Source organism: Bos javanicus, chromosome 17 (genome assembly GCF_032452875.1).
Source record: "Bos javanicus breed banteng chromosome 17, ARS-OSU_banteng_1.0, whole genome shotgun sequence".
Taxonomy (NCBI): domain Eukaryota; kingdom Metazoa; phylum Chordata; class Mammalia; order Artiodactyla; family Bovidae; genus Bos; species Bos javanicus.
This window is the reverse complement of record NC_083884.1, coordinates 53986477-54001134: the sequence shown is the minus strand read 5'-3', so window position 1 is coordinate 54001134 and position 14658 is coordinate 53986477. Positions and strand designations below refer to the sequence as shown.

The 14658-nt window shown below is 45.3% G+C and overlaps 1 protein-coding gene across 5 annotated transcripts in view; it reads left to right on the top strand.

Moving 5' to 3' along the window:
* Positions 1 to 96: 96 nt before the first annotated feature.
* The window catches only part of CFAP251 (cilia and flagella associated protein 251), a 74290-nt gene continuing 59728 nt past the window's right edge, over positions 97 to 14658 (top strand). Inside the window, exons 1-5 of one of the 5 annotated variants that reach the window (XM_061384739.1) lie at positions 97 to 216; positions 1091 to 1686; positions 2734 to 3132; positions 11211 to 11348; positions 13816 to 13925. In XM_061384739.1, the coding sequence (XP_061240723.1) occupies positions 1111 to 1686; positions 2734 to 3132; positions 11211 to 11348; positions 13816 to 13925 (1223 nt within the window). In that variant the 5' untranslated portion in view covers positions 97 to 216; positions 1091 to 1110. Of the gene's footprint in view, positions 318 to 1090; positions 1687 to 2733; positions 3133 to 11210; positions 11349 to 13815; positions 13926 to 14658 lie in introns of all 5 variants that reach the window. The other 4 variants (XM_061384734.1, XM_061384737.1, XM_061384736.1 and 1 more) reach the window with 4 other exon arrangements.

Below are 14658 nucleotides of genomic sequence, written 5' to 3'. Positions count from 1 at the left end.
TGCTCGGCCCGCTCCCGCCTCTTTCTGGGCACGTGATCTCGGTCCGGCCTTCTCGCTTTACGACCCGTCGCCTGCAGCGGCAGCGGTTACCATGGAGACGGAGCTTGGTTGGCAACCGTAACTACGGAGCCTGTGGAGAAAGCGGCCGCAGCTGGAGGCCGGGAGGTGGGAAGAGGGCTTCACGCAGCGGGACGACCCCGGCCTTTGAGGACCAGGGTGGGTGCGTTCTGTGAGTCAGGAGCGGCGTCCCCGGCAAGGCGGGGCCTGGTGCCTCTCGGGGGGCGGGGGGCGCTCACCCCACCTGGGCCCGGCCTGAGGTAGGTCCAGGGAGACCTCCACCGCGCCTGAGCTTTGTGACCCCAAGGGCCCAGACACCTGCTCCCCGCACTCCACCCCTCCCGCCCGCACCTTGCTGCTTACTTGCTGTTTTACCTTGAATAAGTCACTACACTTCTCAGCGCCTCTTAAGTTTGCTATGAGGAATAAACGAGAGAATACGTAAAAAGGCTTTTAAACTTTCTAAACGACTGCTGCCATTTCTCAAGCACTCTGTGCTGCAACTCTGTTGAGCATTTTACAATCTTGTCATCTTCACAAGACCCCAAGAATGTAGGGTTATCATTTTCATTTTGCCAGTGAGCAAATTTAGACTCTGAGGGGTAAAGTGACTTGCCCAAGGTCACAGAGCTACTGAGTGGTAGAACTGGGGTTCAGTGCCAGCACAGGCTGACTGAAAAGACAACACTTTTAACCACTACCTGCTTCTTCCTTGATTCATGTGATTAGAATTGTCCCCAATACCTGGGTTATCATTTTGCTGCCTGTGGGAATATGAGTATATTTAAAGTGAGTTAGAGGGCTCTAAAATTATTCCTAGAAAGCAATGAATCCCCGGGGGTAGGGGGAGAAGGGGTGTTGGGCATCAGTATTTTTAAAGATTTAGGACAAGCTTTCCCAGAAGTCTGGTGTTCTTATTTTCATGGAAAGGGACCGAGCTGGCATTGCCCATTTCATTGATATGTTTGTGGACCAGGAAATCCAAGTGGGACAGAAAGGGCCCTGCTGACTATTATGTTCAAAATTTCTTTAGAGAAAACTCCAAAGAGAATAATGTCAGATGCAGAGGAAAACCCACTAGAAGAAACAGAAGAATATGGAGAAATAGAAATGCAAGAAGAAGATGATGAAGAAGAAGAATATCCAAATTTTGAAGGGCTAGAAAATGTGCAAAAGGAATTAAAAGAAGTTAACACATTAGCATGGATAGAGTCTCCAGAGGAGGAGGAGGAGGAGGAAGGAGAAGAAGAAGGGAGGGAGTTTGGGGAGGAGGTGGAAGCAGAGAATGGGGAGGAAGGAGAGGTGGAGATAAGAGAAGAGGAGGAGGACAGGGAAGGGAAGGAGGAGGGAGAGGAAGAGGAGGAGGAAGAAGGGGAAGGGGAGGAGAGAGTGGAGGAGCATGAGGAGGAAGAAGGAGGGAAGGGAGAGGAAGTGGTAGAAGGATTTGGGAAGGAGGCTGTCAAAGAAGAAGTGGGGGAAGAGACTGCGGAAGCACTGGAGGAGGAAGAGGAGGCCTCAGGAGCACAGGAAGAAAGCACAGTGGAGCCCGAAGAAATCACCACGTCCATTATCAGTTTGGAGAGATTTACGCAGCCTGATTCCCAGACAGTCTTGTCAGAAATATCCCTAGTAAGTAGGAATTGTCATTCGTTCATTCATTCCTAATCATAATTGCATGCTTGTTACCCACTTACCTGCCCAGCTGTGGGAATATAAAACCAAATAAGACACAATCCATTCTCTTAAGGAGCTCTAGGGTGTGTAGGGAGGCAGACCCATAACCAAAGAGCAAGTGTTAGAAAACTAAGTGGAGTGAAGGGACTTCCCTGGTGGTCCAGTGGCTAAGATTCTGAGCTCCCAAAGCAGGGGGCCTGGGTTGGATCCCTGGTCAGGGAATTAGATCCCATATACTGCAACTAAGACCTGGCACAGTCAAATAAATATTAAAACAAACAAACAACTGAACTAAGTGGAGTGATTGAGAGATGCATAAGAGATATGTATCTATATTAAGGCTGACAACCCAGCTTAGAGGATGATCAGGGAAATCTTCCTGGAGGAAGTGTGTACCAGACCTGACTTAAAGGACAGTGGTTAGCTGGAGTGTGCTTATCTAAACAGAGTCAGCCTGTAAAACTCAGCTGTGATCCAAGAAGTGTGCGCCTGGGTGCTCAGTTGCTTCAGTCGTGTCTGACTCTCTGGGACCCTGTGGTCTGTAGCTCACCAGGCTCCTCTGTCCATGGACTTTCCCACCAAGAATACTGGAGTGGGTTGCCATGCCTTACTCCATGGGATCTTCCCAACTTAGGGATCAAACCTGAGTCTCCTGCATCTCCTGCATTGCAGGTGGATTCTTTACCCACTAAGCCACTTGGGAAGCCCCAAGGAGAAGTGACTCTCTGTGACTTTGTGGTGGTTTTGGAGGCCACTTAGAAGAATCATTTTGCTGTTGTGGGTCTGCTAGTAAGCTGAGAATAAATTTGACACACCCACGATTCCTGTTATTTGAATACAAAACATCCCAGGCTCTCTTTTAAAGCAGTTCATAGTTCTGATGTGAGGCTAACACTAAGACTGGCTGCTGATTAGGAAAAGAAAGGAGACTAAATGAGGGCGAGTAGTGGCGTGTACTGGATTTGGCATCACAGTCTCCTTTTTATTTCTTTTTTTTTAAAGAAAAGTGGTAGCGAGTCAAAGCTTTCATTACAATCAGAGTTTTTGGAAACGTTCGAGCTTCCAAGAAGCCCTGGCTCACAATTAGAGTTTCTGGATTTGGATGTAACCACTTCTGGGGAACCACTGATTAGTTTCCCGGAAAGGCAGCCTTCAGGCGAGCTCGACCAGAGGCCCCAAGATGAATTGGAAGAAGAAGAAGGGAGAGACTTGGAACCAGAAAGGGAAGACTTGGAGCAGGAAAAGAGGGAAAGGAGAAAAGAAAAGAGTGTATCATATATCAGCAAGAAAAGCGAAAAAGAGTCACAGCCCAAAGCAAGGATCACCAAGGCATCGCTGGTCTCCACTGCCACTGAGGACATTTTGTTCCAAAGGAGGGAGAGTGCCAACATGTACCCCTTGGTAAGTGTGGCGTCCATTTATGTGTTTACTTTTTAAAACTTTTTATTTTTGTATTGGGGTATAGCTGATTAACAATGTGGTGAAAGTTTCAGGTGGACAGCGAAGGGACTCAGCCATACACATGCGTGTATCCATTCTTCCTCAAACCCTCCTCCCATCCAAGCTGCCAAATGGCCCCCAGTGCTTTGAGAGTATTTTGAAGTAGGGGAATGTTATGCCTATGGAAAAAATGCCACCAGAAAGATCCATTTTAAGCTAATCATAGACTTGGTCTTTTTAAAGTTCGGTTCAGAGCTCTGGCTGGACGTGTGTGACAGAATGCGCTGCATCTGGATTCAATAGCGGTGCTGTTCTGCAGGCAAAGAAATTCCCCAAGCGGTTTGTCTGTTGCATAGGGTGTTATTTTCTTTCTTTCTTTCTTTTTTTTGGGGGGGGGGGCACACCTTGAGGCATGTGGGGAGTTCCTCGACCAGGGATGGAACCCATGCCCTCTGCAGTGGAAGCACGCAATCTTAATCACTGGACCACCAGGGAAGCCCAGGGTGTCGTTTTCTTGTGGGAGACTCAAAATCTCTCTCTCCCCTCTCTCCTCTCCCCTCTCTCTGTTTCTCTCCCTTCCCACTCTCTCTCTTTGATATTCTAGTACTTCTCATCCAGCCACCAATTCTTCTTTTTCTCCTCCTCTCCTCACCTCTTCTCCTGTAACTGGCTTGATCCTTTTAGCAGCTCCCCAAACCATGACAGTTTCCTAAAAACTAGCCACCCCAAGATGGATCAATAAGCGAAAGGTCTGGAAGAAGTGAAAGCCACCAGGAAAAGCACCAGTCGATCCAATGGAGTCTGCCTTTGCTGCCACTGACAGCATTGCAGGGAGGCGCCATCTGCGAGGAATAAAAATATTATCATTTGCCAAGAGAAGGAAGAGGAGGTTTCTTTTCCCCCTTCTTCCTCCATCTGCTACTTTCTGAAAATTGTTTCCTGGGATTCATCCTCCCCCTGCCTCTCCACTGTAGATCCATGCCTTTGGAAGATTCGTAAGTGATGGAGTGTGTATACTTAATGCAGTTCCTAACACAGAGTGAGCACTTGACAAGTGTTAACAACCAGATGATGAATGGGTGGTGGTGGCGGTGGTAATGGAAGGATGCCGAGGGGAAGTGCGGAGAAATTGACAGCCTCCTTTCTGTAGATGTGGCTGGCTTTGAGCAGTGGAGTTAAAGCTTCAAGCTTGCAGTTGCTCGGTCTGAAAGAAAGAATAACTTTGAGTTTTTTAGAGCCCATGAGGACATTAGTCTTATTTAGCCGACTAACCAGAAATCAGGTGATATCACTGATGAGAGCAAGTGATCTTTGTGCCAGGGCCCCCGCTCCCTGGACTTGACAAAAGCCACCATGCAGGTCTGGGCCCCTGTTAGCCTTGGGCTTGCTGTGGAACCAGACTTGCAGAGGCTGTCCCCCTTTGCAAGTTTGCTTAGCTCTCTGAGGGCGCTTTCTTTTTCCTTTCCTTTTGCTTTTATTGTTTCTTCTTTTTGTTAAAATGAATAAGTGCTCTTTATTAAAATTTTATATATATATATATATATATATATATATATACACACACACACAGAGGTTCAGTGGCTAAGACTTTGTGCTCCTAATTCAAGGTGTCTGGGTTCGATCCCTGGTCAGGGAACTAGATCCCACATGCTGCAACTGAAGATCCTAAGCTCAAAGATCTTGTGTGCCACAACTAAGACCTGGTGCAGCCAAATAAATAAATAAGTAGTCTGTATTTATCTTTCTTAAAAAAAAATTCACCCTTTATTTCTTTTTTCTTTAAAAAAGGTGAAGATTCCTATTCTTTAACACACTCTCACCCAAAACCATTTTCCTGAGATGATTACTGTTGCAGTTTGGTATAACCATGTATCTTTCCAGACTTTTTCTGGTACATATACAAATATGTATCTATACACACAGAAACGCGTGCGCACACGTGTACACACACACACACACACACACACACACACACGTTTGTGTTTCAGTTTTTGTTTTTACCAGTGAGATATTCTGCATCTCTGTAAAATGTTTTTGCACTTAATATCTCTTAGAGGATTTTTTTTGTATCAGTGCATGTGTATCCACTTCCTCATTTTAAATTCAGCTATTTCCCTGTTGATGGCCATTTACGCTGTTTCTAATTTCTTGCTCTCACCAAAGGTGCTTCTGTTGCAGGAAGGGGGGCCTCCTCCAGGGCTCGAAAGTGGGCTCTTGTCTAACACTCGGAAATGAATTGTCTGAGGAGGTGCACGTGCTGACAAAGCAAGAGGCTTTATTGGGAAGGGGGCCCAGGTGGAGAGCAGGAGGGTAAGAGAACCCAGGACAACTGCTGTGCCAATGGGTCGCAGTCTCAGGTTTTATGGTGGTGGGATTAGTGTTCAGGTTGTCTCTGGCCAATCAGGGTCCTTCCCGATGGCACAGGCATTGCTCAGCCAAGATGGATGCCAGCAAGGAGGGTCGTGTTCCTTATTGGGACCTCCTGTTGTGAAATAATTCATGCAGTGGTTGCTTATGCTGCCTGGCCAGGGTGGGTGGCTTCAGTCAGTGTGTCTCCCCTAACTCTTCAGTGCGTATACTTCTCCATCTGTGTGCCACAGCACCCTCATTTTCCTTTGGGGTCCCCTGCCTTATCCCAGAGGCCTGTCATAAGTTGAAATGCTCATTGGTAAATAGGCATAGCTGTGGATACCATCTCCACCCAAAATACAAAGTATCATGAGTTTATGAGAAGGAATCATATGACTATCGAATATAGTGAAATCTGGCTTTGACAATCAAGTTTTGTTTTCCAGATCACCACGTTTTAGAAGATTAATATGAGAGGTGACTGTCCCCATGATCATCTATCATAAACGTCAAAACTAGTGCAAAACGCAATGAGTATGAGTCCTGTGTGATTTTGGTTAATGGTAAGGCTGCTCAAGGAAGTTCTGTGACTACTGAGTGAGGTCCATCTAGTTTTGATCTTGCAAGAGTTGTTTTACCTGGAGGCAGGAGTCTAGTTAAGAATGTGTTCTTTTTATAACTAATTTGTTAAATTGGAACATAAATTTCCAGGATGACTATAAGGCCTTTTAGAATTACTAGGTTTCCAAAAGAACCCTCTCACATGAAGAAATCAGCTTTTAAGAAGCAGCTAGGGGGGACTTCCCTGATGGTCCAGTGGTTAAGATTCCACACTCCCAATGCAGGGGTCGCTGGTTTGATCCCTGGTCAGGGAACTAGACCCCACAGGCTACAGTGAAGATCCTGTGTGCTGCAACTAAGACCCAGCACAGCCAAATAAATTAATTTTAAAAAAGATCCAGCTAGATATGGAATATTTCCATTCCTAAAAGGTGCAGCTTGAGACAATTATGATTCCATAATTCTACCACTCACACCCATGCAATAAAAGATCTAAATATAAGTTACAGCAAATGAGCAGATGGAATGAGGAGACAATGGAGAATGAAGTGTGTAGGAGAGAAATCGGCCACGTTGCCCACTCTGTCTGTCCTGGGAGAAATATATGGTCCATCATTTAACCTTAAGTATCATTCAAATATCAGAAAGGAAATACACCAGACTTCATCTCTGTGCTCCAATATAATTCACTGATTTTTGGTAACTAATTACATAACCATTATTTTAAACACTCTACCACATCAGCCTTGGTTAATTTTTAAAATAGACTTTATGGGGGGGGGGTGGCAGTTTTAGGTTATAGAAAAATGGAGTGAAAAACAGAGAATCCCGTGTAGTCCCTGTGCCTTCTCCCCACCCCGGTCTCCTCTGTTATTCTTGCATTTGTGCAGTGCATCTGTCACAGTGGATGAGCCAATAGGGAAGCGTAAGTATTGCCCGAAGTCCATAGTGTACCTTTGGGTTCACTGTGTGCTGTGTAGTCTCTGGCTTTGACAAATACGTAATGGCACATATCTACCACTGCTGTTTCATGCAGAGTAGTCTCACTGCCCTAAAAATCTCCTGTGTCCCACCTGTTCATCTCCCCCTCTCCCCTAGCACCCCAGCCACTGGCAACCATTAATTTCTTCAAATTGTCTCCATAGTTTTGCCTTTTCCAGAATGTCATGTAGTTGGACTCATACACCAGATAGCCTTTTCAGATTGGCTTCTTTCACTTAGTTAGCATGCCTTTAAGTTTCCTCTGTGTCTTTTCTGGCTTATTAGCCAATTTCTTTTTAATTTTTAAAATTTTAATTTTACTTAATTTTTTAACCATGTCTTGTGGCTTGTGGGATCCTCGTTCCCTGACCAAGGATCAAACCTGGGCCCTTGGCAGCGAGAGTGGGAAGTCCTAACCATTGGACTGCCAGAGAATTCCTTCATCGATTTCTTTTTTTTTTTTTTTTGATGTGAACCATTTTTAAAGTCTTTACTGAGTTTGTTACAGTATTGTTTCTGTTTTGCGTTTTGGTTTTTTGGCCATGAGGGTCCAGGGATCAAACCCACACCCACTGTATTGGAAGGTGAAGTCTTAACTACTAGACCACCAGGGAAATCCCCCCTCATTTATTTTTTATCACTGAATGATACTCCATTGTATGAATGTACCACAGTTGATCTGTAATTTTTGTAAGAGACATTGAAAACAAAAATATACATAAACAAACTGCTATTGAATTGAAAGCAATAGTCAGACTTATAGTACCTGTTATTTTTCATTTCAGGAAATTTTAACTTTGTTTTATTTTACTTGTTACTAGAAACATGGGGTTTTTAATCCTCCTAAGGGGATTTTATCTCTTTATATTGAATACTTTGTCCTTCCAGGGAGAATCATGAATAAGGAACAAATACTCAGGCTAAATAATTGCCTTTCTTAAGAAGTTACTTAGTGACTTTATTATAACTTATCCATTCTACATACTCTCAGTAAATTGAATTTCACAACAGTCAGTGCTCACTTTATGACTGATTACTGAACTGGGTTCTAGGTTCTGGGGAGTAGGTAAATAGGAAGTTGTTTCTATTTACTGTTGAAGGCTTTCCCTTATTTTTAAAGGAAACATTTTTATTGAAATATACAAAGAGAAAGTGCACACACAAGTGTAGAACTCACTGAATTCTTACACAGTAAACATACCTGTGTAAGCCCCTTGCATCTTTGCTTTTCTTTCTAAATGGAGTTATTATCAATCACATACCATAAAATCCACCCTCTTAACTGTTTCTTAAAAGATTATGGTAAGGTACTTCCCTGGTGGGCCAGTGGCTAAGACTCCCAATGCAGGGGGCCCAAGTTCTATTCCTAGTTGGGGAGCTAGTTCCCACATGTCACAACTGAGTTCTCATGCCACAACTAAAGATACCACGTGCTGCAGCTAAGACCTGGTGCAGCCAAATAAATAAATACATAGTTTTAATCAGATTGTGTTAAAAGGTACATAATATAAAACTTATCATCATAACCATTTTTACATGTAAAATGATTTTGTTAGGTTGGCCAAAAAGTTTGTTCTAGTTTTTCTGTAAGGAAAAACCATGTTAGGTGGCGGTGGTTTAGTTGCTGTCGTGTCTGACTCTTTGTGACCCCATGGACTGTAGCCCACAGGTTCTTCTGTTCATGGGGTTTTCCAGGCTAGAATACTGCAGTGGGTTGCCATTTCCTCCTCCAGGGGATCTTCCTGACCCAGGGATCGAACGTGGGTCTCCTGCATTGCAGGTGAATTGTTTACCAACTGAGCCACCAGGGAAAACCTCATAAGCTGTTATGGAAAAACCCAACCGAACTTTTTGGCCAACCCAGTAAATACATTCATAGAGTTGTGGAACTGTCATCATCGCCATCCCCATAACTCTCTTCATCTAGTGAAACACACGCTGTACCTACAGCTGCCAACTCCCCACCCCCCACCCAGTTCCTGCCAACATCCTTCTACTTTCTGTCTCTATGAATTTGACTATTCTCGGTACCTCAGACAAGTGGAACCATTCAGTTCGTATTTGTCTTTCTGTGACTGGCATATTTTACTTACATTATGTCCTGAAGGCTCATCCACGTTGGAGCATGTGTCAGAATCTCTGTCCCTTTGGAGGCTGAATAATATTCACACATTGTTTATCCGTTCATATGTCCATGGACCCTGGGGTTGCCTCTGCCTTTTGACTATTGCAAAATGTGCCGCTCTGAACATGGGTGTACACGTATCTTTTTGAGACTCTGATTGATGTTCTTTTGGGAATCTACCCAGAAGTGTAATGGCTGGATCACATGGGGATTGTATTTTCAGTTTTTTTGTGGAATCTCCACACTGTTTTCCACAACAGCTTCACCATTTCACACTCCCACCCATGATGCATAAAGGTCCCAGTTTCTTCGCATCCCTGTAAAGTGTACCCTTTAAGTTTTTTTAATTTTTAAAGTTATTTTTGTTGAAATGCAATTGATTTGCAATGTTAGTTTCAGGTGTACAGCAAAGTGATTCAGTTATATATAATATATATTTGTATGTATATATATGTGTGTGTGTGTATATCTTTTTCAGATTCTTTTCCCTTATAGATTATTATAAGATATTGAGCATAGTTCCCTGTGCTATACAGTAGGTCCTTGTTATCTGTTTTATATATAGTAGTGTGTATATTTTAATCTCAAATTCCTAGTTTATCCCTCCTTCCCAACCCACTTTCCCCTCGTGTAACCATACGTTTGTTTTCTATGTCTATGAAAATTTACCCTTTTAAAATGTACAATTGGGTCTTCCCTGGTGATCCGGTAGTTAAGAATCCACCTGCCCATGCAGGGGTCACGGGTTTTAATCCCTAGTTGGGGAACTAGGATCCCACATGTCTCAGAGCAGCTAGGTCCTCATTGCTACAACTAGAGAGTTTGTGTGCTGCAATGAATGATCCTTCATGACCCAACGAAGATCCCTGCACGCCGCAACTTAGAACTGATGCAGCCAAAAAAAAAAAAAAAAGAAAGTACAATTGTTTGGTTTCTTAGCCCATTCACAAGGTTATGCAACGTTTGCCACTATCTAATTTCAGAACATTTCTGTCACCCCAAAAGGAACCCATACACAGTAAGCAGTCACTCCCCACTTCCTCCCCCAGCCCCTGGAAACCATTGACCTACTTTCCATCTCTATGGATTTGCCTATTCTGGACATTTCCATATAGATGGGGTCATACACTATGTGGTCCTTCACATCTGACTGCTTTCACTTAGCATCACATTCTTAGGGGTCATCCACGTAGTAGCATGTTCTTGACTTCTCAAGGTGATGTTTCTCTCTTTAAAAAAATTGTTATTTGATGGCAGTTTTATATTTTTGGCAGTTTTGGATCTGAGTTGCAGCCTGAGGGCTTAGTTGCCCCACGCACACGGGATCTTAGTTCTTGGACCAGGGATAGAACCCACATAGCCTGTGTTGAAAGGTGTATTCTTAGCCACTGAACCCCCAGGAAAGTCCCAAGGTGGTGTCTCTTTATTGGCTGATGATGTTGTTGCAGGAAGGGGAACCCTTTCCAGGGCCTGAAACTGGGCTCTTGTCTAACACTCGGAAATGAATTGTCCGAGGGGACACATGTGCTGACAAAGGAAGAGATTTTATTGGGAAAGGGCACCCGGGTGGAGAGCAGTAGGGTAAGGGAACCCAGGAGAACTGCTCTGCTGCGTGGCTCGCAGTCTCAGGTTTTATGGTGATGGGATTAATTTCCAGGTGGTCTTTGGCCAATCACTCTAATTCAGTCTTTCCTGGTGGTGCACGCATCGCTCAGCCAAGATGGATGCTAGCGAGAGGGATTCTGGGAAGTGGACGGACACGTGGTGTCTCCTTTAGACCTTTCCCGAACTCTTCCGGTTGGTGGTGGCTTATTAGTTCTGTATTCCTTATCAGGATCTCCTGTCATAAAACAACTCATGCAAATGGTTACTATGGTGCCTGGCCAGGGTGGGCGGTTTCAATCAGTGTGCTTCCCCTAACAATGTGAACCCTTTTCCTCCAGGACTCGTGCTAGGATCGCCCCGCAGCCCAGCTCTGGGCTCACACACCATAGTGTCCTGCTGGTTTACCTTTGTCTTACAGACCATGACCTGGTCATTCGGGTGGAACAGTTCCCTTCCTGTTTACTACCTTCGAGAAAACCAGAGAGTCCTTCTCTACGCCAGTGGTCACACTGGGGTCATCTACAACGTCCTCAAGAATAACCAGTACCATCTTCAGGTTTGGAGGCCCCTCTTCTGGTGAAAGAGGTTGTCGTTAACTTGAATGCAGCACTTTGTTTTTTATTTCCAGGACCAACCTCATTCTATCTCAGTCACGTGTTCCTTCCTCCCTTCTGAACCAGAGCGAGTTCTGTTTGCAAACAACTTTTGCTGTTTGTTGTCTTTCTGATTCTAATCAGAATCAATTTACAAATAGCAGTTGACTTTAATTTTATAGTAACTAGAGTCTAAAGCATCTGTATTTTTTTACATTTCTGTAAAAATGGGGTCAGGAGAGACCATGTTGTCTCCACGGGACAATGATGAACGCAAAGGGAAGCTCTTCAGCGGGGATTCAGACCTCGTTAATCCTTAGCCTCCTTTCCAGGGCTCTCAGGGCTTTGATCCTCCTACTCATGCTGAAAAGTGGGTGTTAATATCCCCATTTCACAGGAGAGGAAACTGAGGCTTCGGTCAATTTAGCTGACTGGCCCAAGGCTGCTCTAGCAGGTGGTGAAGCTGGGTTTTAGGCTCAGGTTTCCTAACTTGAAAGTATTAAGTAGGTCAGTTGTCCTCCTCCCTCTCCTCCCTCCAGCATCTGTTTTTATTTACACCCCCTAAGTGCCTCCTTAAATGCCCCACACACCTTCTGTCCCCACACTGCTCTGCTTCCTCTGTTCCGGATGTTTTTTTTTACCCCTTTCGTTTTCATTTACCTGTCCAAATGTTTTTCCAGTGTCTGAATTTCTACTAGTTAACCTGGTAAACAGTTCCACTTCACCCCTTTCAGTTGACCTATATTTTAATAAGGACCTTCCTCAGTCAATGCCTAGAAGCTTCACCAGGTATTCTTCCAAGAGGTCAGCCAGTACTCAGCATCCTGCCAGGGATCCAAGACACGTGGGTGTAACTTCAGGAATTTGCTTCCTAGAAGTCCTGAAATACACACAGTCAGCACGCCCTTCTTGGCGCTTAGTTGAATGTGCAGCGCCGAGCGCAGCAGAGGGAGAAGGGACAGTGTGATGGTAGGGATGTGGAGGAGGGGCAGATGGGCTGAGAAGCAGGGAGCAGCCAGGCAGGCGTCCAGCCTCCCCAGAGGGGATGGCTGGGCGGGGCCTTGGCCATTCATTCATTTCCATATGTATTTGTCATAACCACTACGTTTCAAATGAGGTCATGAACAAAACAGACTAGTTCCCCCCACCATGGAGAGGCAGACATTAACCAAGTGAACACATAAATATATAACTAAAGATTAGGGACTTCCCCTGGTGGTCTGGTGGCTAAGAGTCTTGTGCTCCCAAAGCTGGGGGCCTGGGTTTGATCCCCGGTCAGGGAATTAGTTCCCGCATGCCACAACTGGAGATCCTATGTGCTGCAACTAAGAGTTCCCATGCCACAACTAAAAGGTCCAGCATACCACCCTGAAGACCTAGGGTCCCACGAGCGGCAACTAGAGACCTGGCACAGGCAAAGAAATACATAAAAAATAAAATTGCATAAAAATAAAGATTATAATAATCGCTGGAATGGGTATGTGAAATTGCTCTAAAAGAGAAAAATCAAGGTCTGAGAAGACTTCCTCTGAACTGGTAGGCAGGGAATGGAAAAGTGCTATTTTTGCTGAGACCCGAAGGCTGAGCATGAGCCAACAAGGGGCAGTTTTGCGGGGAAGAGCATCCCCGACAGAGAGAGCTCCAGATTTTCAGGCCTTTTGTGTAGGGCCCAGAGAAGAGGCCAGAGTGAGCAAGGGGGTGACATGGAAAGAGGGCAATAGGGATTGTTTCCTGGCTGCCATCTCTCGTTTGTGTTTCCAGAAGATTCCTTTTTGTGTGGGGAGGATTGTAGGAGGATACAAGTGAAAGCAGAGGCCAGCAAGGAGGCTTTGGCTCCAGAGCTGCTCAGGGACCCGAGTGAGCAGTTTTAAGGGAGATGAGGCCAGCAGGGGGGTCCAAGGAGGTGGAACCTGGGAGGACCCAGACATTTATTCTCAACCAGGGTTCAGAGTCAGGTACATACCTCGACCCCTAGGAAGCCACTGTTCTTGTGGGGCGTGTAGCTTGTCCTGTGAGTGTTTTGTTTTTTTTTTAATACTTTTTTTTTACTTTTAATGTGGGCCATTTTAAAAGTCTTTGTTGAATTTGTTGCAATATTGCTTCTGTTTTATGTTTTGGTTTCTTGGCCCTGAGGCATGTAGGATCTTAGCTCCTTGACCAGGGATGGAACCCACATCCCCGGAATTAGAAGGGGATTAGATGGTCCAGCTCCTGGACCATCAGGGAAGTCCCTCCCACAAGCGTTTCAAGGGAAAGTTTGAAAACCTCTGGCTGTAGAGTAACACTGGGAAAGTGGGCAGGAGTTGGATGTTCAGAGGTGGAGACTGGACAGGGAGCTAACGTCTCTCTCTGGGGTCCCGCCTTTCCTGCTGGTACCAGGGCTGGGCCGCACCCTCCATGTCTCAGAGCATCTTCTCTCCATGTCCACAGGGCCACCCCAACGTCATTTCCTGCCTCTGCATCAGCGAAGACAGACGCTGGGTCGCCACGGCCGACAAAGGGCCTGACTGCCTGATCATCATATGGGACTCTTTCACAGGGTAGGCATGCCAGAGTCACCTCCTCCTCATTTATGTACAGTAATGGGCTGCTGTAACCCACAAAAAATGGGGCATGCTGGTCTGGGGATACAGAAGCTGGTGCTGGAATGTAGGGCAAGGTGCAAGGGTCCCAGGAGAGCTTGTCTTCCTGCCTCAAGGCCCATGGGAGTGACATGACTTTGGTGAATTTCCCATGGACAATTCTTGGCTCTTTAAGCCAGAAACCTTGTTGCTTAGATGGTAAAGAATCTGCCTGCAATGCAGGAGACCTGGGTCCGATCCCTCGGTCGGAAAGACCCTCTGGAGAAGGGAATGGCTATCCACTCCAGTATTCTTGCCTGGAGAATTCCATGGATAAGCTGGCGGGCTACAGTCCATGGGGTCGCAAAGAGTTGGGGACACGACTGAGCAACTGACTCTACCAGGCACACTGGCCTGAGGGGAGGCCAACTCACACTCACCCAGCTGGGGGACACAGAGAAGTTGTGTGACTTTCACCATCTGCAAAAAAAAAAAAAAAAAAAAAAAAAAATGCTAATCATACCATCTTTGTTTCCCTGGGATGCTGTAAGAAACTACCTCCAGGGACTTTCCTGGTGATCCAGTGACTAAGACTCTGTGCTCCCAATGCAGGGGGCCTGGGATTTGATTCCTGGTCAGGGAACTAGATCCCACATGCTGCAGCTAAAAGATTCAGCACAGTAAAATAAATAAATATATATACAAAAAAATT